At 42.2% G+C, this 25,062-nt stretch overlaps 1 protein-coding gene across 1 annotated transcript; it reads right to left on the bottom strand.

Annotated features, from left to right (window-relative positions):
- Window positions 1–560: 560 nt before the first annotated feature.
- rhbg (Rh family B glycoprotein) lies at window positions 561–25,062 on the bottom strand. The gene is made up of 11 exons (XM_028579715.1): window positions 24,972–25,062; window positions 23,530–23,806; window positions 18,228–18,414; window positions 17,347–17,497; window positions 16,990–17,137; window positions 12,343–12,509; window positions 10,250–10,387; window positions 9,243–9,376; window positions 6,169–6,290; window positions 5,598–5,671; window positions 561–713 (listed from the first exon to the last, which is right to left on the bottom strand). Exons 1-11 carry the CDS (start codon window positions 24,972–24,974, stop codon window positions 636–638), a joined length of 1,479 nt encoding a protein of 492 aa, XP_028435516.1. The 5' UTR covers window positions 24,975–25,062; the 3' UTR covers window positions 561–635.

Raw genomic sequence — 25,062 nt, 5'->3', positions numbered from 1 at the left:
CAACACTTCAGTTTTTGGTTTGGACCGGCAGCTGAAATTTGATTCTGTAACCGGGTCTCGGTCTGGTTTAAGGGACAATTAGACAGCATCTTTCAACAAATAGACCCATCCCTTCCCAATACAGTCTTTTCACTCGCAGGCCTGTAGCACAGAGCGACGCAGCTCTCCATCGACATCTAGTGGCCAAAGCTGTCAATGACACATAATCCCTATACTGGGAGGGAGGTTTTACATTTTATTTCTTTTAAAAGTTTGTGTTTACAAAAAAAAAAAAAAAAAGACATGTAGCAGTTGAAATTAACAATGCTGCTGAATTATTTTTTTTTATTTTTAGTTTTTTTTTAAACAAATGAGTGCTAGGGTGTTAAAACCTCAGAGTGAGCGTGTGTGTACACACACACACACAGTGAAACAAAACAAGCAAATTCATCAACATCACTGTCACCCTGACCTGCACGTACGTGTGTGTGTGTGTGTGTGTGTGTGTGTGTGTGTGTGTGTGTGTGTGTGTGTGTGTGTAACATACTGTCTGTAACATACTGTCTGTGTGTGTGTGTGTGTGTGTGTGTGTGTAACATACTGTCTGTAACATACTGTCTGTGTGTGTGTGTGTAAGATACTATGTCTGTGTGCGTCTAAGCGTTGAGCCTCTCAGTCTCCGTCATCCTCACAGAGGCCTTATCCTGATGAGCCTCCTCCTCGTCTCCAGGCACCTGAGACAGACAGACAGACAGACAGGAAGACAGAGACCGACATAATTGAGGTGCTAGACTTTTACGACCCCATCTGCTCTCAAACAACCCTCCATCTTCCAGACTGAATACAGTCTTGTCGCTTTTCGAGATGCCCATTAGTAGCGCATGTACAGTATTGCGCATTTGTCCTTTGTTCAGATGCCTATTAAAAAGATTTTTTGTTAAGGATAAAAAACTGCAGCAAAGAATTACTTATTATGCAAGCAGAGGGTACAATTTTTTTTTTTTTTTTTTTTTTTTTTTTTTTTTTAATAAAAAGGAGCGGTAGTCGTAAACATGGAACAAAAAAACATTTCAAGGGGTTACGAAAATATTTGCTCAGTGTACTTCATTTATCTTTAATGAATAACTTTTTTATGAATTAACAGTTAAAGAGTCAAACGATATAATGTTGAGCAATATTTTTAATTGTAAAAGTAGACTCGCTCATTACTGGGGGGTATTTTTGCCTAATTATGATGCAGATTAAAACACACAGCATAAATCTGCATTTCCTTCAACAAAGTTCAAACAATAGGCCTATTAGAATGGGCACTAAAACCTAACTTACAAAAAAAAAAAAAAAAAAAGCATGATGAGCCACAGATGTGTGTGTGTTGCATTGTGGGGAAATCTAAATGACGTCAGCCCAAAGTGAAAAGGTGTGACATCGCCCAGGAGGGACATATTGGAATGTAAAGATAGGGATTTAAGTAATATTGTAAATCTTTTTATTTTATTAGGCAAGTTCCATATCTGCAAAGCAACATCATGTTTTAAAACTATTCCAAATTGAAATCGACATACTTTGAGTCTCTTAAAATCGGTAACTAATAAGAAAGGTAATTTAATAACAGATGGCTACTCAAAATGATTTAATCAAGAACTCTTGTGGTCATGATCATCAATGTAGTTTGCAAGTCTGTCACTTCTTTACTTAAGTATCCTTCTAATTAGTTTCTGTTTAACTTATTACTTTGATGTATTATTTGTAATTATTTGTGTATAGTTTTATGTTTAAGGCCTGTGATGACTGAATGGTTGTTGGTGACATCATGTGGTGGTAAAGTGTCTCCACCTGGTGGTCAGACAGCAGCACCATCTCATCAGCACCAGTCACGGAATCTCTGACTCTCAGTGCGACAGCGCCATCTGGTGGTCGACACATTTAACGCAGCATTGGGAGGACTTATCTGGAAAAGATGCTTCACCTACTTCATTTTTGCGGTCTTTAAAAAAGCACGGTGTCACCAAAATAACACTGTAAATTACTAAATGTCTTGACGGTGAATTTTTATTTTAATGTTCCATTTTAAAATACATAAGGCACTATGTAATTTGATCAAAAAAAAAAAAAAAGGAATTTCCTTGAAAGACCTGCCTCTTTTAAACCCAGATACATATTAAATAATCTTTTTTTTTATTAAAAAAATTAGGAAAAATCCAACCTTTAAGGACACCAATTTTCTTTGTGAATGAATAATGTATCGTAAATAAATGTTAGTCCTTAAAATACAGGGGTCATAAGTACACACACCCCTATGTTAAATTTCCATAGAGGCAGGCAGATTTTTATTTTTAAAGGCCAGTTATTTCATGGATCCAGGATACTATGCATCCTGATAAAGTTCCTTTGGAATTGAAATAGACCCCCCCACATCATCACATACCCTTCACCATACCTAGAGACTGGCATGGTTTTATTCCAGTTAGCCTAATAGCTTGTTATATTTTGAATTGAGAGATGATCTTATGGAAAGTACCCCATGCCAATCTCTAGGTATGGTGAAGGGTATGTGATGATGTGGAGGGGCTATTTTAATTCCAAAGGCCAAGGGAGCTTTATCAGGATGCATAGTATCCTGGATCCATGACATAACTGGCCTTTAAAAATAAAAATCTGCCTGCCTCTATGGGAATTTAACATAGGGGTGTACTGACTTATGCCCCCTGTATTTTAAGGAAGAACTTTTATTTAGTTATGATACATTATTCATTCACAAAGAAAATTGGTGTCCTTAAAGGTTGGATTTTTCTTTTTTTTTTTTTTATAAAGGCATTAAGATCAATTCCTCTTTTTAGTCAACTTTAGCATGGGTGTGTAAACTTATGCAAGCCACTGTATATGGAGAACTTAGGAAACTGGAAAAGATATTTTCTTTGTGGTGTTTAAAAGCCACAGTGTCACCTAAATAACAGGCTAGATTGCTAAATGTCTCGAAGGGGACGCTTTATTTTATAAATCTTTATTTTATAAGTCTTTATTTCATAACAAGTTTCCTAACATTTCAACCGAATTAAATAATTCATAATGCAGAGTACTGGAAAGTTTTTTTCTCCATCTATATCTATAGATATTGAATGGTATGTATGGTCTTGCCTGTAGAAAAAAGGTCACATTTTTGCATTTTCAGCTGATCTGCAGTGACTTGGTTGTTACCATTTATTTGGAATTTATGAATTGGGAATGCACCAGTTAGCCACTGTCCATATTTTCCCAAAAAATTAGGTAAAGCTACACAGTTACAGGCCTCTTTCCAGGAAACTATTGGGGAACTGTTAGAAAATAAAACATCACCAATAATAATGATAACACGTAATTGCAGGAGTCCCTACTTCATTTCCAGGACAGAGCTATATAGTTTGGTACCAATTATAGGGAACATTTTAATTTCCTTGACAGAATGGTTCCATTTCTACCCAAATAAATACTACTGGGGTATATTCTCCATTCTTCCATTGTCGCCCGTGTTGTATTGGGCTTATCTGTAATCACATTATTGCATGTTCAGCTGACCTTTCTGTGCTCTGACTAAAAGACTCTTTTGTTGATGTTTTTAATTACTTAAAAAGGACTTAATTGGAAGTGTAGTAGCTGAACACTGTCTCACTGTGATTATAGCCAAATTATTAAATTCTCTCCATGGAATGTCTTGAAAACAGCCAAATAAAAAAAGAAAATTTAAACCAATGCAGAGGTGACAAGTGTGTGCGGGAATTTTCTTTTTTGGACCATAAAGGCAAGCTATGTACAGTATTGAGAGGTTGCACGCATGGGCATTGGTTTGAAAAGTGCTGGGGACAGAGATGCATTCTGAAGTGCATTTCCAGAAGCTCATGGTTCAGGTCATGTTCTGAAAGATGCTGTCCTGTCGCTTACTAATGTAGATGAATACAAATGTATATTCTCATATTGCTCCTAACTACTGAAAAGAAAAAAAAGAAAAGAAAAAATCTAACCCAAAATCCAATTATGGACGTTATCCGACATTAAGCTTTTCTGCTTCACTGAGGCTATTGTAAGGAAAAAAGCTTAACGTGAAAAAGCTCAACGTGGTTTAACGTGCCCAGACGACGAGCCGTGATCGCCAAATTTCTGGTTAGATTTTGACAGTTTTCAGTGGTTATGAGGAGCAATATGAGAGAGAAATTTGGCAATCATTGATCATTGTTTAGGCATGTTAAACCACATTATTGCTTTTTCCTCACCATGCGCCAATGAAGAAGAAAACGTTAATGTGGAGATAACTTCTGTAATCGTTGGATTTCGGTTTAGTTTTTTTATACAACAAAATAAGTGACCAATCTGTATTCATATTGTGGAGCAATACGCTCTTGAAATACAAAAAAACAGACTATTTATAATAGTCCCTCCCTCTTTAGTAAACCAGCCAATTTACCATGGGATTTATCAAACTGAATAAATCCTGCCTGCACATAAAGACAAAACTGCTTTGTTTGCTCCATTGTGTTGTAAGTAAGACATCTGCTGAAAAAGTTATTGTATTCATTAGCATGATTGCCGTACTGTTTAGTTCCAAAACATCCAAAACACCAAAGGAAGATGAGCCGACCAAACGCAAGCTTTTATTTTGAAAAGTTGAAGCTCGAGCACGGCAGCAGCCTCCAGGCTGAGACGGGAGCATAGACTCTATATTACTAATATATTATATTATGTTATTAATAAGGGCATGAGACAGGAGTTCTCTTTTTACCATGCAGCCATACCCAACTAATAAAAAGGCCGAAAAGGGGTCGAAAATCCAGCTGTTCCAGCTGCTCCCTCTAGAGGTCTGGAGAACTTCCGTTGTGGAATCTGGATGCAGCGTTTTTTGTTGCATTTGTTTTCGGGGTTTGTGTGCTTTTCTTTTTGCATCGTTTTTTATTCGCATCGCGTTTATGTATTTGGTTGTGTTGTGTGTATATGCAGCGCGTTTGCTGAATGCTGCACATGTGTTGTCAAATTAAGTTGTTTTCTTAATTTGCTTGTGTTTTGTCCATTTGCATGTGTTTTCTGAAGTTGCAGGGCGTTTGCCCCTGTCGGCCACCGTACTTAAGTGTTCATGACAAGATATGGCCAATTTCGTGATCATTGATTGTTGTTTAGGTACATTAAATCACGTTAAGCTTTTTCACGTTAAACAGCCGACAGGCAGTGTTGTGAAGCGTGCAGCCAGCGCAGCAGCAGAACGGCTGTGTCTGTGCCTGCCCTGTGGGGATTAGAGATTTTTGTGGATTTGTTGGCATCTGGAATTTAATTTTATTAATTTCAAAAAAAGTGGTGGGTACAAAATGACTCATCACAAAATCTGATAGGTACGCATACCTACCATCCCCACTGAAATCGACGCCTATGGTTGCACGCCTCTGGAGCAACTATGTGCTAAGTGTCTTGCCCAGGGACACATTGGTTGATTTATCGCAGTGGGAATTGAACCCGGGTCTCCCACACCAAAGGCATGCGCCACATCCACTGCACCATCCCCACCTTTCTACTCAAGTTCTTGAGAATTAGCAGGAAAATGTTTCAGAAACTACAGACTGGTAAAATAAAGGGTCAACATCTGGTTGCGTGGAACTCACCTCCCAGTAGATGTTGTCCTCAAAGCAGATGGTGTCAGGAGGAGCTCCGTAGATGGGAAGCTTCAAAAGGAAACCTGTGCAAGAGAAAACTTGGCATTTCATATTTTCCTATAATGACCTCTGTTCAACGAAAGTACAGTAAAGAACGAGCCGATTAGAGCTTCACCAAAACAATGGAAAGAGTTTTCAAAAGACAGAATCCTGCCAGCTGAGAAAGTAGCACCCTGCATGCTCATTACACAATAAGTCAACTACAAAATTATTCTTTCAATGAATCTTCCCAGCAAGTGCTGATTCGTCTAGACGTCAAAGTTTATTAAAGGCTAAATATGATTTAAAAAGGGGTTATTTTAGCAGCGTTTCAGGGATTGTATGTCAATGTGGTGTCATGAGTCACATTGAAATGCAGTTATTGAGTTGCTCCTTAAACCGCTTTTATTTTGAAACAAGACCTCTAATAAACCCCTAACCATTGTTTCTGAATCAGTGCTGCGTTGTTTTTACTCTATGTTGTTCAAATGTCCAGTTTGAGAGTTCTTTATCAGAATAACTAAATGAAGTAGTTACATACCGACAATAACCCCTCCCACCAGGGCCATGCCAAGGGTGACAGCGAGGGAAATGGCCTGACGGACACCCTGGTAAGACGCTGTGATGTCTCCCTCTGCCACATCCGGGAAGACGTCTTCCATGCTGAAACGCAAAAGAGGGAATATATGGACATATATCTGAGAATTATACGGCCAGTGATTAGTCTGGCTAGGGTTAGAGTTTAAACTCTCATAACAAATTGAAAACTTAGTAACTAACAGACTTTACATAACACTGAACACACACAACCATTTGTACGATATCTGACAAAATTACACCGGCCGGTCACATGACAGTTAAGTTTAGCAGAGGTGGGGGACTCTAGTCGCACGACTTGACTCGAGTCGCAAATTTGAGGACTTGCATTGATAACCGACTCAACTTGGACTGGGTATTTAAGACTTGAAACTTGACTTAGACTTGACAGATTACTTGAATTTTTATTAATGTAATACGAAGTAACATTTGCCTTTTTCAAGCTATTGAGAAGTTTAGTTTTTGACATGATTGGGTGATTTATCATGCAATGCACGGCAATCTTCCAGAGCGCGGCAGACCAGCAGAGGCCAATGAAGGAGGCAGCCAGCCGTCAGGGAAGTCCTCAAAATGACCAGTTAATGTTAGAAAAGTGATTGTGGTTTGGATCAAAACACCGGCCCCTATAAGAAGTACTCCCGGGACACAAACACTCATTTCCTGGGTGAAAGTCTTGCGTTTTCCCATTAACTTCTAAGACACGAACTCCGCTCCCCTGCTTAAAAAGCCCTGTGTTTCAGGACCCACCGATCCACCCCCACTTCCTCCCAACGCGGACCTGAGCAAGTTATACAGCGGCAGTCAATGTGGTGCATAAAGTGATAAGTACGTGGAATACAGATTCATTTCAGTGCATTGCTTTTCTTGGAGATGTATGAATGGTTCATGAGAACAGCCTGCACCGACACTACAGATTTAAGGTCTTTTAGCAGGTCCTTGCATGTTGACTTTGCACTAAATGAGGAATGTGAGAGCAGCCTGAAGAAAGCAGCCTGAAGAAAGCTGCCATCTGTCAGCGATGTCAAAGAGATATTATCTGCTACTGATAGAGCTCCTGCAGTTATACCCTCAGAGATTATTTTACTCAATCTGAAAAATGTTGAAATGCGGGACTAACCACTGCTGTAAACAGTCAAGTTACGGCTTCTCACAGCACACATGCTCGAGGCTAATATCTGTAATTCCTATGAGAAAGTTTATACAGCGTGCAACCAAAGCGGAGACTTGAGGGGACACTGAGCCGACCAAGCAGAGTTTTACTGAACATGGATGCTCAATTTTAAACAATGTTTGGCTTTTGCATTCATATAAGTACACAGACAGACCGACAGACAGACCAAGGTTATTATAGTGTTGCATTTTTCATGAGGTTTTATTTTTATTTCGTTTTGACTAATTAGTTTTTAAAGCGGTTTGCTAGTTTAGTTTAGAAAATGCTTAGTTATTAGTTTTAGTCTTTTGTAATATGAGTCATTTCAGGGGCAAGATTCAAAAAGGTCAGAAAAAAGTATTGTGTAATAGTAACTCAACAAAAACATACAATTTTAGAAATATGTATTCACAAATGTATTCAACGATAACAACCGTACATAAAATGTACAGATGATGATGAGCACAAATATGTCGGTCTACACAAGAGGCCGCAGTAAGTGCAAAATGTGTTAGTAACGTGTTCCAGGAAAAAACCTAAACAGCCAACAGACTAAAGAAGACTGACATGAACAGGTGTTTTGAACTTTTTGAAGTCATCGACTCACAGTTGTGTAGACATCCCAGTATTAATCCACATATTAACCCACACCCCCGCTTTTAGTGTTCCTGCGTATTTACTAACCAGCAGCTATCAGGTCGCCGGTGAAAGCCCTCCTGTGGTGTTCTCTGTCCTGCTGTCCTCCTTACTCGTTCATTTTATTTTAGTTAGTTTTGGAAACAGACAGTTGGTTATCATTTTTTGTAATGCCTCAGTTTTACGACGATGTTTTTCCCCCACCTAGTTTTCGTTATTTCCACCCACCCACACACCCACTGTGGTAGCATCAGTTGGAGAAAACAGCCACATAAGTCGTTTTTTCAAGCAGCGATTACACCTTATTTTCACAAGAATAGTGATGGTGCCCTCTTGTGGCCGTAGTAATTCGGACTGGAGCAAAGCAGGAAGTAAGGTGATAAAGTAGTAGTAACTTTCCGGAAGAAACAGCTACGTTCACCCGTCTACAGATGGTACAGAATGCTGCTGCACGTCTTTTAACTGGCACACGTAAACATGAGCACATTTCCCCCCATCTTAGCCTCACTCCACTGGCTGCCTATTCAATTTAGGATCCATTTTAAAATTCTTTTATTGGCTTTTAAAGCCTTGAATGGTTTTGCCCCACCCTACCGCTCGGAGCTTCTATGCCCTTATATCCCCACTCGCTCAGGTCAGAAGATCAGCTGCTCCTGAGTGTGCCTCAAACTAAGCGGAAGCTCAGAGGAGACCGTGCCTTTGGTGTGGCGGCTCCTAAATTATGGAATAATCTGCCTCTGCACATTAAACAGGCCTCTTCTGTGTCTGTTTTCAAATCCCTTCTTAAAACCCATCTCTTCTCTGTGGCCTTTGACACCTAGTATGATGTTGACTTTATGTACTTTTAATTATTTGGTTTGCTTGTTTTTCAGTGTGCAACTAATATTTTGTATTCATGTTATATTGTTATGTATTTTATTTTTTGATGTTTGATTTATTTTTTCTGTACAGCACTTTGTTCAACTTTGGTTGTTTTAAAGCGCTTAACAAATAAAGTTGGATTGGATTGGTTCAGCTTCACATGCGTAACTGGAAGTGAAGTAAGTGATTTTAGCCCAAAACCACAATCTCTTCCTAAACTTTACTAAGTAGTTTTTGTGCCTTAACGTGCCCAAACTGTGACCGTTAGTGTGTTTAAAACCGCTACATTCTCTGGTTTAGATACAGTACCAGTCAAAAGTTTGGACACTTTCCCATTCAAGCAAATGAGACCGCACATATAAAATGTTTACCCATTTCCATAAATGTCTTTGGATGCCACAGCTGCAGTCACCGCTCCCACAATAGCGCCCAGGACACCGGGCATGCCGTGCAGGTTGTGAACCCCGCAAGTGTCTTGGATCTTCAGTTTTTCCTCCATGATGGGCTGAAGTGGGTGGGTGGGGGGGAGAGAAGAAGAAGAGATGGTGCTGATTATGTGTGACTGTTGTAGATAAAACTGGATGAGAAAAATGACAGCCTAAAATACACCTCTTTCATTTATAACATTTGGTGAACATTTATCCACCGTTACCAGGGCTGCAACTAAAGATCATTTGCATTGTCGATTAATCTGTGGATTATTTTCTCAGTTAATGGATTAGTTGTTTTGTCTCTAAGATGTTAGAAAATGGTAAAAAAATGTGGATCAGTGTTTCCCAAAAAAGCTCAAGATGATGTCCTCAAATGTCTTGTTTTGTCCACAACTCAAAGATATTCAGTTTACGGTCACAGAGGAGAGAAAAAACTAGAACAATATTCACATTTAACAAGCTGAAATCAGAATATAGGACAAAATTACTCAAACCGAATAATCGATTATCAAAGAAGTTGGAGATTAACTTCAAAGTTGACAACTGATCAATTAATCAATTAATCTTTGCAGCTCCAACTGTTTCATGAACACCAAATTTTTTTGTAAAGGTATCTCTCAGTGGAAATGTTCAATTTCGAGGCAGTGAGTGGTACAGCAGATTGTGTTTGATTGAAATGTATGACTACATAAGCTCTCTAAAATATCCCAGATCCATTAACTGAAACAGGCTTTCCAGGTGCGCACTGCTGCCACTTTGTTAATAGATTTGACCATTTCACAGATATCCGACAGCAGAAACAATTGAGACACTAATAGAATCTTTTTTTTTTTTTACCCATTAGCTGAAAATGAACCAAAGTCTCCTTCCCTCCCTCCCCCACAAGATCTGCCGCTATGTGTCAGTATCATCACCGACTTAATCATAAAATGCTGAATCATCCTTACTGAGAGGTACTTGTAGCCCAGAACCGAGATGATGCCGGCCAAGAAACCAACGATCATTGAGCCGAACGGCGTCAGCATCATTTCACCAGCTGTTCCTACTGCGACTCCGCCGGCCAGGGCAGCATTTTGGATGTGGACCTAAAGAGATTAAAAGGGTGAGACTTTGTCTGCTACATGTTTAATGTCTTTTATTTAAGCATAAAAAGACACTAAAACTTACAGTCCTGCACTGTACCTGGAACTCTGGAGTATATTGCGTGATATAACAACTATATATATGGACACAACAAAAACACTTTAAATACATATGCCTACATAATAAGCTAGAAAAGTCATGAAACATTTACACCATTATAAGGTTGTGCCCCAAAAAATGACCACGTAAGTCATTTGTTCAAGCAGCAATTACGACGGTTACATTAATAGTGGTGGCGCCCTCTAGCGGCTGTAGTAAATATGATGGGAGCAAAGCAGGAAGTAAGGTGATGAAGTATAAGAGATGCATAACCCAAACCAGGATCTTTTTAACTTTACCAAGTCGATTTTGTGCCTAACCAAACTGACTGTTTCTCAATGCTAATGTAGCATTTCAAACCGTGACCTTTGCGTTCTCTGGTTTAGATGCAAAGATGGAGAACGCTCCTTTGGGTCGTATTTCCTGCCACAGCTCGGGGCCACGCTTATTCATGACACTCTCCTGTGGGTCGTATTAGAGGGAGAAATAAACAACCTGCATTGACGTATGGTTTGGAGAACTTGTTAATGGAGTTAACGGTTATAAAAACACTGTGAAAAATAATCTAACTTAAAAAATGTGGAGACTTTAAGAGACTTGGACTTGTGACCTCAGTATTTCTAAAGTCCTGGCAATGGCCCCGGTTACAGGCTGACTCAAATAGCAGTTTAAAAGCCACAAGGTGGCTCAGTGGTTAGCATTTCTGCCTCACAGCAATTTGGCTCCATCACCGGTCTGGGCAGAGTTTGATCACTGGTCCGGGCAGGGCCTCTGTATGGAGTATGCATGTTCTCCCCGTGTTTGCATGGGTTTCCTCCGGGTGGTCCGGTTTCTTCCCACCATGTAACTAGGACTACAGTTGAAAATAGCCATCTGGCGCATTTACAGAAATGTTGATTAATGTGCATTGTCCTAATCTAAATAAATAAATCTTAAAACACAAACTATTAGAGACAAACTAGATCACTGTGGCTTAAAAGGTCACTGAGTGAAGAAAATATGATCATCAGCCAACTTCAAAATATTTCACTTTAGATAATCAGCACGCTCACATTAAATCTTGCATGCTGCACATAAGTTGAAAAGTCCAAGTACGTCGCACTTTGGAACTCATCTAAAAATCACAGATGGGAGAGTACAACAAACACACGTAGCTTTTCTGTGCCAAAGACCCAGTGATAATAGGATGAAGTACAGGAAAAGAAAAACAGTGATTTGTAATGGTGCATTTTGGTATGCTTGGATTTTTTCAGGTGTGAAACCAAACCGACCAAGGGCAATTAGCTCCAAGTTTACCAACTCACCAACTGATTTGGACCAAAGCAAAACGAACTACAGGTTTGAAATTGCCCTTATTCGCTAAAAGGACCCATTCGTGCACCTTTCTTTGTGGGTTTTGTAGTGACAGATGAAGTTAAATGTTGTGGTGGATAGGTCAAACAGACAGGACTTTCACCCAGGAGAGCAGGTTTCATGTCTAAATAAAAGTAAATTATGAGTTTATTTTTTAACTTTACAAATGTCACATTCAGCATCACGTGCGTAACCTTCAGGAACTGCAAGTAACGTCTGATTTTAACCCATACCACCATCTTTTTCTAAACATAACCAAGGTTGTTTTTTTTTGCCTAAACCTAACAAACTGCGACCAGTTTAAGACGTGTTTAAAATCTCAACCTTTACGTTCAAAACTGCAACCGTTAAATTCTCTTATTTAGATATGAGGTTGAACTCCCGCCACCATTAGGGGCATAATTAATGAAACGCTCCTGTGGGTCGTATTAGAGGGTAGAAACAAATGTCTCATATCGTCGTAAAGTTTGGAGGACTTGTTGAAATCCTAACAGTGTGTCCTCACCATGTCCAGCTTGCCGTCGTGTGCTGTGATGGCAGACATGCCGTATGTGGCCAGAGTGCAGGCTGCCAGGGAGTAGTAGGTGTTCATGGCTGTGCGGTGCTGGTCGTCTCCATGAGCCGTGATGGCAGAGTTAAAGCTGGGCCAGAACATCCACAGGAAGATGGTACCTGAGAAGCACAGCGGTTAGGACAGCATTGCTAGTTTATCTAACTATGAGGAGAACCAATCCAATATCGACAAGTCCAGATGTCTCTGAAGGAGCACACGCTGCTGTTTAATAAGTTTTACATGCAAGTTTGGATGAAGACATCAGGACTTAAATTTAGGTAAATCACAGTTAAAGGGGATGATATACAGCCCCATTTTTGCTATTACTTTTTGCACTTGTATTTGGTATCAGAGATGGTACGAAGTCCCAAGACCAACAAGTCATAAGTCAAGTCAGAGGGCTAAACTTTGTGCTAAACAAGTCATTAAGCGCACCTGCACCTCCGGACGAAACGTGACCTACAACCACACAGTGCAGCGGAACGTGACCTACAACAAAGCAGAGCAACGGAGCGAGGTATGTTTGTAGGTCTGAACAACACATGGAAGTTGGCTTGGTCCATTTTTGAAAAAATGGCTAACTGGTCACATACTTTCTCAAAAAAGTTAACAGTACTTTAAAACGTGTTACTGAAAACATTTCAGAGAAATAAGCAGAACGGTTACAGAATTTTGATTCATATGTGATCAGCATTGCCCTTTGACAGTTTGATCCGAGGTTCGGGAGCATGGTAATTTGTGCCGGATGCAGTATGCCAGTAATATTCGGTAACTACGTTCAGTCAGCATGACGCTCCTCTGTCAGTCATCATCATCTTAAACCCACCCTATGTGAAATAAACGGTTGAGACTGGTCCAACTGGAAGTCTGTCTGAATGGGATGGGGGCCAGACGTATCTGCCAGAGCCAATGAAACATGAGCTTGCAGATTTGTCTGGTTCCTAGGCTAGACAAACTCTCCCTTCCCTGCAGCTAACACTATGTGGTTGGCAGTTTACGGATTGATATACAATATATCTGTTGTCTGAAAAGAAAAAAAAAAAAACTTAATTGCCAGACATGCTTAAGTAACATAACCCTTCATCTAAAGGATTGGGGTTAGACAAAAAAATCCCAAAAGACTAAAATTGAAAAGCAGTTGTGAGTCATTGGTGTTAAGACAAAGTCAAATTCAGTTTGAGTTGAGTCATCAGCCCATGGGCCCACCACCTGTGGGAGGAACCGTTGGGGTCGGGTGCGATGCCACATGGGTGGCAGTGAAGGTCAGGGGCCTCGACGGACCAGACCCGGGCGGCAGACGCTGGCTCTGCGGACGTGGAACGTCACCTCTCTGTGGGGGAAGGAGCCGGAACTGGTGCGGGAGGTGGAGCGCTACGGTTAGATCTGGTGGGGCTTACCTCTACGCACAGTCTCGGTTCTGGAACCATACTCCTGGATAGGGGTTGGACTCTTTTCTTCTCCGGAGTTGCCCAGGGTGTGAGGCGCCGGGCGGGTGTGGGGATACTCACAAGCCCCCGGCTGAGCGCCGCTGTGTTGGAGTTTACCCCGGTGGACGAGAGGGTCGCCTCCCTACGCCTGCGGGTTGTGGGGGGGAAAACTCTGACTGTTGTTTGTGCATATGCACCAAACAGGAGTTCGGAGTATTCGGCCTTCTTGGAGACCTTGACTGGAGTCCTGCATGGGGCTCCAGTGGGGGACTTCAACGCACACGTGGGCAATGATGGAGACACCTGGAGAGGCGTGATTGGGAGGAACGGCCTCCCTGATCTAAACCAGAGTGGTTGTTTGTTGTTGGACTTCTGTGCTAGTCATGGATTGTCTATAACGAACACCATGTTCGAACATAGGGATGCTCATAAGTGTACCTGGTACCAGAGCACCCTAGGCCGAAGGTCAATGATCGATTTCATAATCGTTTCATCTGATCTGAGGCCGTATGTTTTGGACACTCGGGTGAAGAGAGGGGCAGAGCTGTCAACCGATCACCATCTGGTGGTGAGTTGGGTCAGGGGGTGGGGGAAGACTCTGGACAGACCTGGTAAGCCCAAACGTGTAGTGCGGGTAAATTGGGAACGTCTGGAGGAGGCCCCTGTCCGACAGACTTTCAACTCACACCTCCGGCGGAGCTTTTCGTGCATCCCTGTGGAGGCTGGGGGCATTGAACCCGAGTGGACAATGTTCAAAGTTTCCATTGCTGAAGCTGCGGCGAGGAGCTGTGGTCTTAGGATCTTAGGTGCCTCAAGGGGCGGTAACCCACGAACACCGTGGTGGACACCAGTGGTCAGGGAAGCCGTCCGACTGAAGAAGGAGTCCTTCCGGGATATGTTATCTCGGAGGACTCGGAGGCAGTTGCAGGGTACCGAAGGGCCCGGGGCTGCAGCCTCTGCCGTGAAAGAGGCAAAGCAGCGGGTGTGGGAGAAGTTTGGAGAAGACATGGAGAAGGACTTTCGGTCGGCACCAAAGTGTTTCTGGAAAACTGTTCGCCACCTCAGGGGAAGGGGAACCATCCAAGCTGTGTACAGTAAGGATGGGACACTGTTGACCTCCACTGAGGAGGTAATAGGGCGGTGGAGGGAGCACTTTGAGGAACTCCTGAATCAGACTAATACGCTCTATGTTAGAGGCAGAGCTGGAGGATAACGGGGATTGTCGTCGATTTCCCAGGCGGAAGTCACTGATGTAGTCAAACAACTACACAGTGGCAAAGCCCGGGATTGATGAGATCCGTCCAGAAATGCTCAAGGCTCTGGGTGTGGAGGGGCTGTCCTGGTTGACACGCCTCTTCAACATTGCGTGGAAGTCTGGGACGGTGCCAAAGGAGTGGCAGACTGGGGTGGTGGTTCCTCTTTTTAAAAAGGGGGACCAGAGGGTGTGTGCCAATTATAGGGGTATCACACTTCTCAGCCTCCCTGGTAAAGTCTACTCCAAGGTGCTGGAAAGGAGGGTTCGGCCGATAGTCGAACCTCGGGTTGAGGAGGAACAATGCGGATTCCGTCCTGGTCGTGGAACAACGGACCAGCTCTTCACTCTCGCAAGGATCCTGGAGGGAGCCTGGGAGTATGCCCAACCGGTCTACATGTGTTTTGTGGATTTGGAGAAGGCGTATGACCGGGTCCCCGGGAGATACTGTGGGAGGTGCTGCGGGGAGTATGGGGTGAGGGGTCTCTACTCAGGGCCATCCAATCTCTGTATGACCAAAGTGAGAGCTGTGTCCGGGTTCTCGGTAGTAAGTCGGACTCGTTTCAGGTGAGGGTTGGCCTCCGCCAGGGCTGCGCTTTGTCACCAATCCTGTTTGTAATATTTATGGACAGGATATCGAGGCGTAGTCGGGGTGGGGAGGGGTTGCAGTTTGGTGGGCTGGGGATCTCATCGCTGCTCTTTGCAGATGATGTGGTCCTGATGGCATCATCGGCCTGCGACCTTCAGCACTCACTGGATCGGTTCGCAACCGAGTGTGAAGCGGTTGGGATGAGGATCAGCACCTCTAAATCGGAGGCCATGGTTCTCAGCAGGAAACCGATGGAATGCCTTCTCCAGGTAGGGAATGAGTCCTTACCCCAAGTGAAGGAGTTCAAGTACCTTGGGGTTTTGTTCGCGAGTGAGGGGGACAATGGAGCGGGAGATTGGTCGGAGAATCGGCGCAGCGGGTGCGGTATTGCATTCAATCTATCGCACCGTTGTGACGAAAAGAGAGCTGAGCCAGAAGGCAAAGCTCTCGATCTACCGGTCAGTTTTTAGTTCCTACCCTCACCTATGGTCATGAAGGCTGGGTCATGACCGAAAGAACGAGATCCAGGGTACAAGCGGCGAAATGGGTTTCCTCAGGAGGGTGGCTGGCGTCTCCCTTAGAGATAGGGTGAGAAGCTCAGTCATCCGTGAGGAGCTCGGAGAGAGCCGCTGCTCCTTTGCGTCGAAAAGGAGCCAGTTGAGGTGGTTCGGGCATCTGGTAAGGATGCCCCCTGGGCGCCTCCCTAGGGAGGTGTTCCAGGCACGTCCAGCTGGGAGGAGGCCTCGGGGAAGACCCAGGACTAGGTGGAGGGATTATATCTCCAACCTGGCCTGGGAACGCCTCGATCCCCAGTCGGAGCTGGTTAATGTTGCTCGGGAAAGGGAAGTTTGGGGTCCCCTGCTGGAGCTGCTCCCCCCGCGACCCGACACCGGATAAGCGGACGAAGATGGATGGATGGATGGATGGATGGATTGAGTCATCAGATTAATGAGACAGGTCTGACTTGACGTCAAATCCCGTGACCCCAGTCCACACTTCCGTTTGTTATCACCAAACAAAAGAACCAATGTAAGAGCAGATTCACACTAAATTGTTTACAGTATGGAAGAAAATCATTGCTGCACTGATCTCAATGGGTTTGAAGGTTTAAGTGTATCACACCTATGACCGCACCCGCAGCACCCATCTGTGATGTAAACATGCACAGTTGTATGTTTTGAATTGCTCAACTACAAACGGTTGGACAGAGCATGAAGCAACCACTTAATTGCAACACAAGCAGAATTTTTAACCTGGGTGTAGTTGCTCTTAAAGCTGAAAAACAATCTTCTGGAAAGTAGACCGTAAATTTCCAGCGTTTGTAGACTTACCGATCATAGCGAACAGGTCAGAATGGTAGACTGAGCAGTTTTTGTGTTTGCTCTTATCCAAGTTGGGCCGGTACAGGACTCGGGTCACCGTAAGGCCGAAGTAGGCTCCAAACGTGTGGATGGTCATGGAGCCTCCGGCATCCTTGGCCTGAAACAAAGATGGCCACAATCTGCTTTGAAAAATGATTTTTTTTTTTTTTATATATATATATATATTTTGACTTTGAAGTACTTTTTTTCAATCTTTGCTGTTAAGTCCTTGCCGACTGTGGCGTTTTGCACTGCAGCTCACACAACAGACATCACATGGAGATATTTGGCCAATTACTGCTACAGTATGCGTTTTTTGCAACTCACCCCCAGAATGGACAGCAAGATGAACTCGTTGATTGCAAACAGTGTGACCTCGAATACCGCCATGACCAGCATCTGGACGGGGCTGGTTTTTCCCAAAACGGCTCCAAATGAGATAAGCACAGCGCCGGTGCAGAAATCAGCATTAATCATACTGAAAGAAATAATATAAAAGATAAAAGACATTACTACAGTAGGTAGGTCGGCCATGGACAAAATAATAAAACGTATAATGTTCCGTCAGAAGTTTTCGCATCAACTCAATGGATATTTTTGAAGACAAAAGCTAAAAAGTATAAAGAGACAGAGTGACTCGTTTGTGTCTTTATGGACTTTCCAACCTGCCTCAGGATGTTTGCAGACCTGCTCTAAAATGTAAGAGCACTTAAAACAACCAGGTAGTTTACAGAGTTTGGATGTCAACATATTGTTTGTACGGTATGTGTCAGTAGGGGTGGGGGAAAAAATCGATACAGCATAGTATCGCAATATTTTGTGTGGCAATACTGTATCGATACACAGACGCCAAGTATCGATCTATTATGATATATGTGTTGGTCAGTTTGTCTGCTTGACAATCCCATTTTGCAGCAATACAATTGAAGTGAGATGAACAAACAGAGAAATGTATCTTTTAAGATAAAACAGATGTTGACAAAGTTTCCTTTTGGGGACATAAAGTGAAATTGGGAAAAATCTGAAGTTGGAAAAAAGGTAATGAATTGCAATATAGCGCAGAATATTGCAATATTTTTGAAATCGCAATAATATTGTATCGTGACATAAGTATCGTGATAATATCGTATCGTTAGGCCTCTGGTGATTCCCACCCCTATGTGTCAGTGGTGTGTGTGCATTCATACATGTACAGTATGATTATATACCTCTCCACCCCGATGTGGATCTTGCCTGCATGCATTCCGTGGAAGAAGCCCTGCATGAGCGTAGCCCACTGCAGAGAGAAGGCAGCGATCAGGAAGTTGAAGCCCACGCTGCTGAAGCCATAGCGCTGCAGGAAGGTCATAAGGAAGCCAAAACCGATGAAGATCATCACATGCACATCCTGGAAACCTGCACAACGTAGAGAACACCAACTGAGAATATGGAGTTCCTAAGTCAGAGGGACCAATTCTTTGTTAGTTGTGTTTGTTTCATGTAGTGAAGAGGCAAAATGGACCCAGAAGGCCCAAAAGTATGTTGACCAAAAACATGAAATAAAAAGTAGGGTGAAAAACGAATTACACAAGTGGAGGTCCACAAGGCTCAATTATAGGCCCACTACTATGAAGTACTTTGAAGCAGCAAATCCTCTCATTTGAGAAGCAGATAATATCAAAATTGCCGATACATTTTCTGTTGATCAACTAATTGATTCCTCGACTTACCGTTACACCTCTAAATCGACTAGGATGTAAATTCCCATTTACTTGGAAATAAACGTGTAAAATTCGATCAACGGCTATTCACAATTGTAAAGTAGAAGGGCACTCAGAGCGCCGACTTCCACCAAGGCCTTCCCTATCTCGCAATGTTAACATTTTGACTTGAGATGGCGTTGACATGAAAACAAATTTTTCGGATTATTCTGACACCACTTAAGCACAAATGCCCTAATCAGGCAATTTTCATGAAAGCAAAAAATATTGTATCAGCCCAGTGATTCAGATCCGCTCCAAGATTTTAACCTTGAAGAGTTATTGTATAAGAATTATTAAAGATGAAAAATAAATGTAAACCAACTCATTGGACGACCTTAACATTTCCTTTGATACTTTTACAATGAAAAGCCTTGTGGAAAAGTGCCAAGAGCACTTCAGTGAGAATACCAGTCATTTAGATTGACCTCATATCTGCTCTTCAAAACACCTCTATCAACAAAACACCAGATTACTGCCAACAACCGAGTCACTTGAGGGCTTTGTCATTGAAAATTGTCTGAATGAGCGCAGTTACATAAACTTTAGTCAAAGGGGACTTCAGGTTGAGCTTTGACTCAGGCCTGCACAGCAGTCTTCCTTACTGATATTCATGTTTAGAAACTCATTACTTACAGAAATTATCATCCGAGTCTATTGCCAAAATAGAGCTGGTCCACCATGTGAATGACTGGATAATGAACTCTCTCATCGCAAACACTTCCACCCTCATTGTCTTGGGTTAGAACAGTTTGTGAGCACTGCTTTCTAAACGCTCCTTTTTTGTCCCAAACTTCCACAAACAATATTGCACTGTGCCGTGGCTGCTGTCACCATGGTGACCGTTCATTGGCATGGCCGGCCGGAGGTGTTGCCAGTGTCCCCATTGGGATTTTGGCCCAGATACATGCACTGATATCCCTTTCACACCATCAGTTAGGTTATTAAAAAAGTCACATATGAAGATATCTTTGAGTAAACCGGCTAAGATAAAATGTAACACAATTTGAAACCAATTAAATGGTTTAAAAAAAAACAACCCCCTCCGAAAAACATTCCCATAGGTCGTTTGTTTAATTGGCAATTACGTCTCATATGAACGGTTAAAGTGGCAGCGCCCTCTAGTGGCCTCTGATAATTATTGCGGGAGCAAAGCAGGAAGGAAAGTTATGAAATTTGTGTCCTGGATTTGTGTTCCGTTTAAAAATAAAATTAATGGAGAGTTTTGTTTTTACTTCATTAAATAAATGGAACAAGCATAGATACGTCACATTCTGTGCCATGTGCGCAATCAGAAATTAAATAAATCTAACAGGTAATTTTAACCCTATCGACGATCTTATAACCCTGAATTTTGATCTAATTTTGAACTACCCCATAGTCCAATAAGACTGTCCTCCCCTGGAAAACACTCCCACACGTTGTGTGACCTCTGTTTTACTTCAGGTGATCTGCTGCACATGAGGGAGACTTGGGAGGCATATTTCCAGTTGACATATCATCCTTATCTCACAGGAACATATAGGACACACAATGCATTGAAACCACCAACACACGGTGGATTTACAAACTGCCCGATAACCCGGAGAGTGTGAACTTGCCTGTTTATTGTAGTTTATTCCAAGCGTGCAGTAAGGGATGGAGGATGGAGGTTGTGTAAACAGCACTGAAACATGAAGGTGAACTTCTGTGTCAGCTCTGGTGACAGTTAGGGGGTCAGATTACAGATTGTCTGAAGCCATTGACCTACCAACTTCCAGTACGGTTCTCATCTTTTGACCGGGCAGATAAGGACTTCAGGTCTGTCAGGAGTAACGGCAGAAGTGTGGTTTGTTTTATAGGAAACGGGCTGAAGTGGACAGTTGGGTAAAATATTGGACTTTAACACAACTGCAGGCCTGTGTTTTACCAACTATCAATATTGGTTGCTTTTGATCCTGACCATGGTCTAACTAACCTTGACATTAGTTTAGTTGCCTAAAAGCGGATTTATGGTTGTATGGAGGCTCTACGCAGAGCTTATGCCACAACCTACATAAGTGGGCTGAAGTTTAGGCTTGTGCGCCGATGTCTGCGCCGTTCTAGCATACCTCTTTAAGAGAATGGCAGGGCCGGCTGTATGCTGGGGAGTGTGTGGTAGAGCAAGTGAGAGAGGGACGGGGATTAGTTTTGGAGCGATTAACGATTCTGGGGGCATAGACTGAGCAACAAAGGGTCTCCCCTAGGAAAAGTTAACCCTTTCCTTGATTTCATGTTTATGAAGAATGAGAACCAGGAAATTAGTGGGAAACACGCACACACACTTCAGTAGTCTAGTATCTACAAATCAGGTCATGCATGCAGGTTTGTGAACCTGAATTTCTAGTTTCCGGGCTCCTACAGAGTTTCTAGCTGCCATAACACGCATGACTGACACAATGTGTGTCAGTATGAGTCGTGTCTCCGTGCCAATGTCAGATGACATTCTTATGTTGGTTTTAGAAATGGCTACTTCCGCTCTTTTGTGGAATTTTAATTGCACTTTTGTAAAATAGTTATAAACATAAATTACCAACATCCACTTCCCACATGGTCTTAAACATTTAGAAAAAATAAATATTTTGTGAAGGATTTGAATCACTGTGTGCATCTTTTATTCATTCCCTTATTGTTCCCCAGTAATGTCTAGATTGATTCTTCATTTTAATGCATCTAAAATCTTTTCAACCCGAGAAAAAATTAATCTGAAAATGATGAAAACCAAACACTCGTGATCGGATTGTTGTGTTTTGTCAGCCTGCAAAACCGTGCCGGGTGTTGAGCCTGACGGTTGAACGCTTTACGTCCAGGTGAACGGTTCAGTTAGTGACAGTTAGCTGCCTGCAGGGCAAAGGGTTGCAGGTTGGAGATTTAAACAATGTTAAGAAGAGGACATCTGTCTCTCGCTCTCTAGATTCTCCACATTGTCTGCTCTGTCCCGGGACACCATCCCAAACACCTGAGAGAGAGGCACCCAGATAACGTCTGACAGTGTCTGACCCGTTAGGACACATCCCCCACCAACCCTCAGTCATGTCCCCTAACTCTAAGGTTGACTTGTTAAGGTGGAACTGTGAGGAGAGGAGAGGCTCAGTGAATTGCAGAACAAAATGTTCTGTTACAACTGTAACAAACAGAAATGTTAAAAAAAAAAAATACAAAAAAAAGCAGTGGTTGGTGTTTAATATTTTTCATTCAAAATAGTTCATTATTTTTTTGTTTTTACTTAATTTATGTGGCATTATGTTTTTCAAATAGCATTTTATGTTGTATGATTAGATGACTATCCACACTTTTAAGGGTTTAATGAAGTCTGGAATCCAAAATTAAAGTTCACACTACACTGCTATATATTCACTGTGGGCAGAACATGCAGCCTTGTATTGATTGGTTAAGATTAGCCAATGCTATCGATGCTAGTCATGGACAGATTATGAGACAATGGGGCCCTGAAGCCGCCTCTCCTATATCTCCTAGGCCTGTGCAGCCCATTCAGTAATCCATTCATGTCAATGTGGAGAAACAACTTTGTGTGCACACAAGTTTTAATGGAGAGAAAAAAATATTTTATTAAATAAAGGTGTAATGAGCATTTTACCGCCTGTAATCAGTGCCCAATGTTGGCCCTCTAGCATGTGAGGGAATAAAGCTTTTTTTCCTACACCATCAATCCATAAAAATTGTGAAATTAACGATCAGTGGATCTTCCTCCATGGGACGGCAGCGGACTGGAAGTCATCTCTAGAAAATGTTCACTCAGAAAGAATGGGGCGCGTCCCAATTAGGGAAACCAGAGAGCTCAGCAGCTTCTCATCGTTTTACACAGAATACAACATCCCCCAACAAGTTCACAAAAACTTATATCTTGAATATGTAAATGAGTTGGGGCATGTATGCATGCAAGAATGGCATACTTACAGTAAAAAGATCACAGAGGGAGCGTGTAAGAGAGGAAATAATCATGTTAGTGCTACAGAAGTTAGGCATTATAAGACAAAAGCTGTTTGGAAATTACAGTAAAATGTGAATATTCTTAAATGCTAAAAAAAGTACACAGGAAAAGGTTCCTGCCAAAAAGACAAAACTGACTAGTATTTGGTTCTACTGCTTAAGATTGCCAAAAATTCAAGCTTCAGGTGGAACCCCTCCCAGATTCAACAACTTTAAGTTGTTTTTTCTTTTAAATCACAACTTAAATCATGATCATGATGTTGGGATTATATTTAAAGACTATGACCATTATTGTTTAAAATCGTGGCTTTTGCACTATAGGCTAAAAGCTGCATTATCAACAGAAACTAAAAAGAAACTAAAAAAAGAGAAAGAAAATGTTGACTTTCCAAGATGTACTTAAACATTTCTTGGCTTGGTTATGATCCTCTGTTCCTAAAAAGGTATAGAGATGGAACGGCATCAGGGGGATTGTAATCAATGTCTTTTCTCCAACAAAAAAAAAAAAAAAACAATCAACTAAAGGACACATTGATAGATTAGTTGTACTGTAATTAGTTAAATGCCTTTAGTATATTCCAAGAAAATGCAATGTGCTTGAAGCACTTTAATACCCTGATCTGAAAATCTGCAACATTTCTGTTTTATTAAAGCAACCATTCCCATCAATGCTACTGCAGATGAAACCTTACATTTCAGGGTTGTTAAAAATTCATATTAAGACACAGATTGGGAATCAAAGCATCCTGACCCCTGAACCTCGCCGACACATCTGACCCTGCACCTCTAGACGTCTACTCACTTGGGTAGCGGTAGTAGAAGTCGTTTTCATAGTTAGAGTGGACCTTGGACTCGGGGTGGCCATTGTGCTCAGAGTGGCTCTTGTTCCCATGGTCAAGCTTGTCGTGCCACTCCCTGGCGTCCACCTCATCGTTGTACTGCACCAGAACACCAAAGAGGATGATGAGGATGATCTGCAGGATGAAGCAGATGATCGGCAGCTTCAGCCGCATGTTGGTCTCCGCGCCCGTCATGTTTTCCTCCCCGTTGAGCCGAGGAGAGGCTGGCTGAGGCTCGACCTTGAGGGACGAAAGGGGAATAAAGGATCCAGCACAGAGAAGTTAGACACTGTCTGTCTGTGTCTCTCTCACACACACACACACACCCCGGGATGTCCTCGGTGCAGAGACAGGAGGCTGGTGTGTGTGAGTGTGGAACAAGCTCAGACACACACAGAGCTGGTCTTACATTTGTTTTTGTTGGGTCACACCTACTGTAATAGACCTGCCTCCCCCATGAATAATGCAGGGACACTTTTAGGCCCTCCCCACTGCTACACAACATAAGGTGGACTAGTGTAAAGTGCTTTAGCTCACCTTATAAATAAATATAATCCATCACTGTGAGTGATCTCAGGATTCTTTTTCATAGTATGCACAAAAACCGCCCAGTGCCCACCAATTTACTGCACTAGTAATCAGCTGTTCTTATAATATTTAGTGTATGAGAGTGCTAGCATATTCTTATCATATCATAATGGCCAGGTCATGAAAATATTTTACTGAAGAGTTTTGAGAGAGAGAAAGGTGAATGCGCTCTGAGCAGACAGCTGTCAGCGAGCCTGTACGGAGACATGAACAACCTGTGTGCCATGTAAACATATCCCGAATAAGATCAAAACGGGATAAGCCACATAACCGCAATATTCATGCCCATCACAACACACATGATTCAAACAATTGCATGCTGGCTTCGTCAGTCATACAAATGAACATTGGGATTAATAGTGGATGGGTTGTTGGTGAAATAACATAATTGAGAAAGTTAGTACTGTGCAGACAGAGCAGAACGGAGCTGCAGTCCGCTGCTGCTTCTGTGCGCATTTACGCATCATTAGATGCGTTGCACGTGTCCTAGAAAACTAATTGTAAGCACAGTGCGTAGAGTACAGGATTACGGCTGCCTGAATGCATGGCCACACAGCCAGCTTAAAATAGTAGTCACCTCTTGCACTCACATTTTCTTTGCTTATTTTTTTTTCCCTCAGGATTGGTGGGTTTCATTTCTCAGACGCGTTGTACACACACATGCTGTCCTTTCAAACATGCATTACCTAAATACAATTTAAAGGAGACGTGGTTTTTGTTTCACATGCATATATTTTTATTTAGTTGCAGCACGCACATTAAGTTACTTTTGTTATGTCAGTTTGCTTCTTATAACTGTGATTTCTTTAGAGCTCACCATTTTGAGGGTCCGTAGTTAGAGAGAGTTCCAAAGTTGGCTGAGAAAAACAGAGGCAGCAGGAGAAAGAGCTGCTTTATAGGTGAGTTGG

This window comes from Perca flavescens, chromosome 6 (assembly GCF_004354835.1).
Source record: "Perca flavescens isolate YP-PL-M2 chromosome 6, PFLA_1.0, whole genome shotgun sequence".
Lineage (NCBI taxonomy): Eukaryota > Metazoa > Chordata > Actinopteri > Perciformes > Percidae > Perca > Perca flavescens.
The sequence above is the reverse complement of the archived record's forward strand: the minus strand, read 5'-3'. Positions and strand labels throughout refer to the sequence as shown.

Excerpts from the sequence above, each read along its gene's own strand:
- rhbg (XM_028579715.1), bottom strand. Across the intron at positions 10,388-12,342 it reads ACGACGGCAAGCTGGACATG|GTCCACATCCAAAATGCTGC; the intron begins GTGAGGACACAC and ends TAATCTCTTTAG. Across the intron at positions 714-5,597 it reads AGGACAACATCTACTGGGAG|GTGCCTGGAGACGAGGAGGA; the intron begins GTGAGTTCCACG and ends TGTCTGTCTCAG.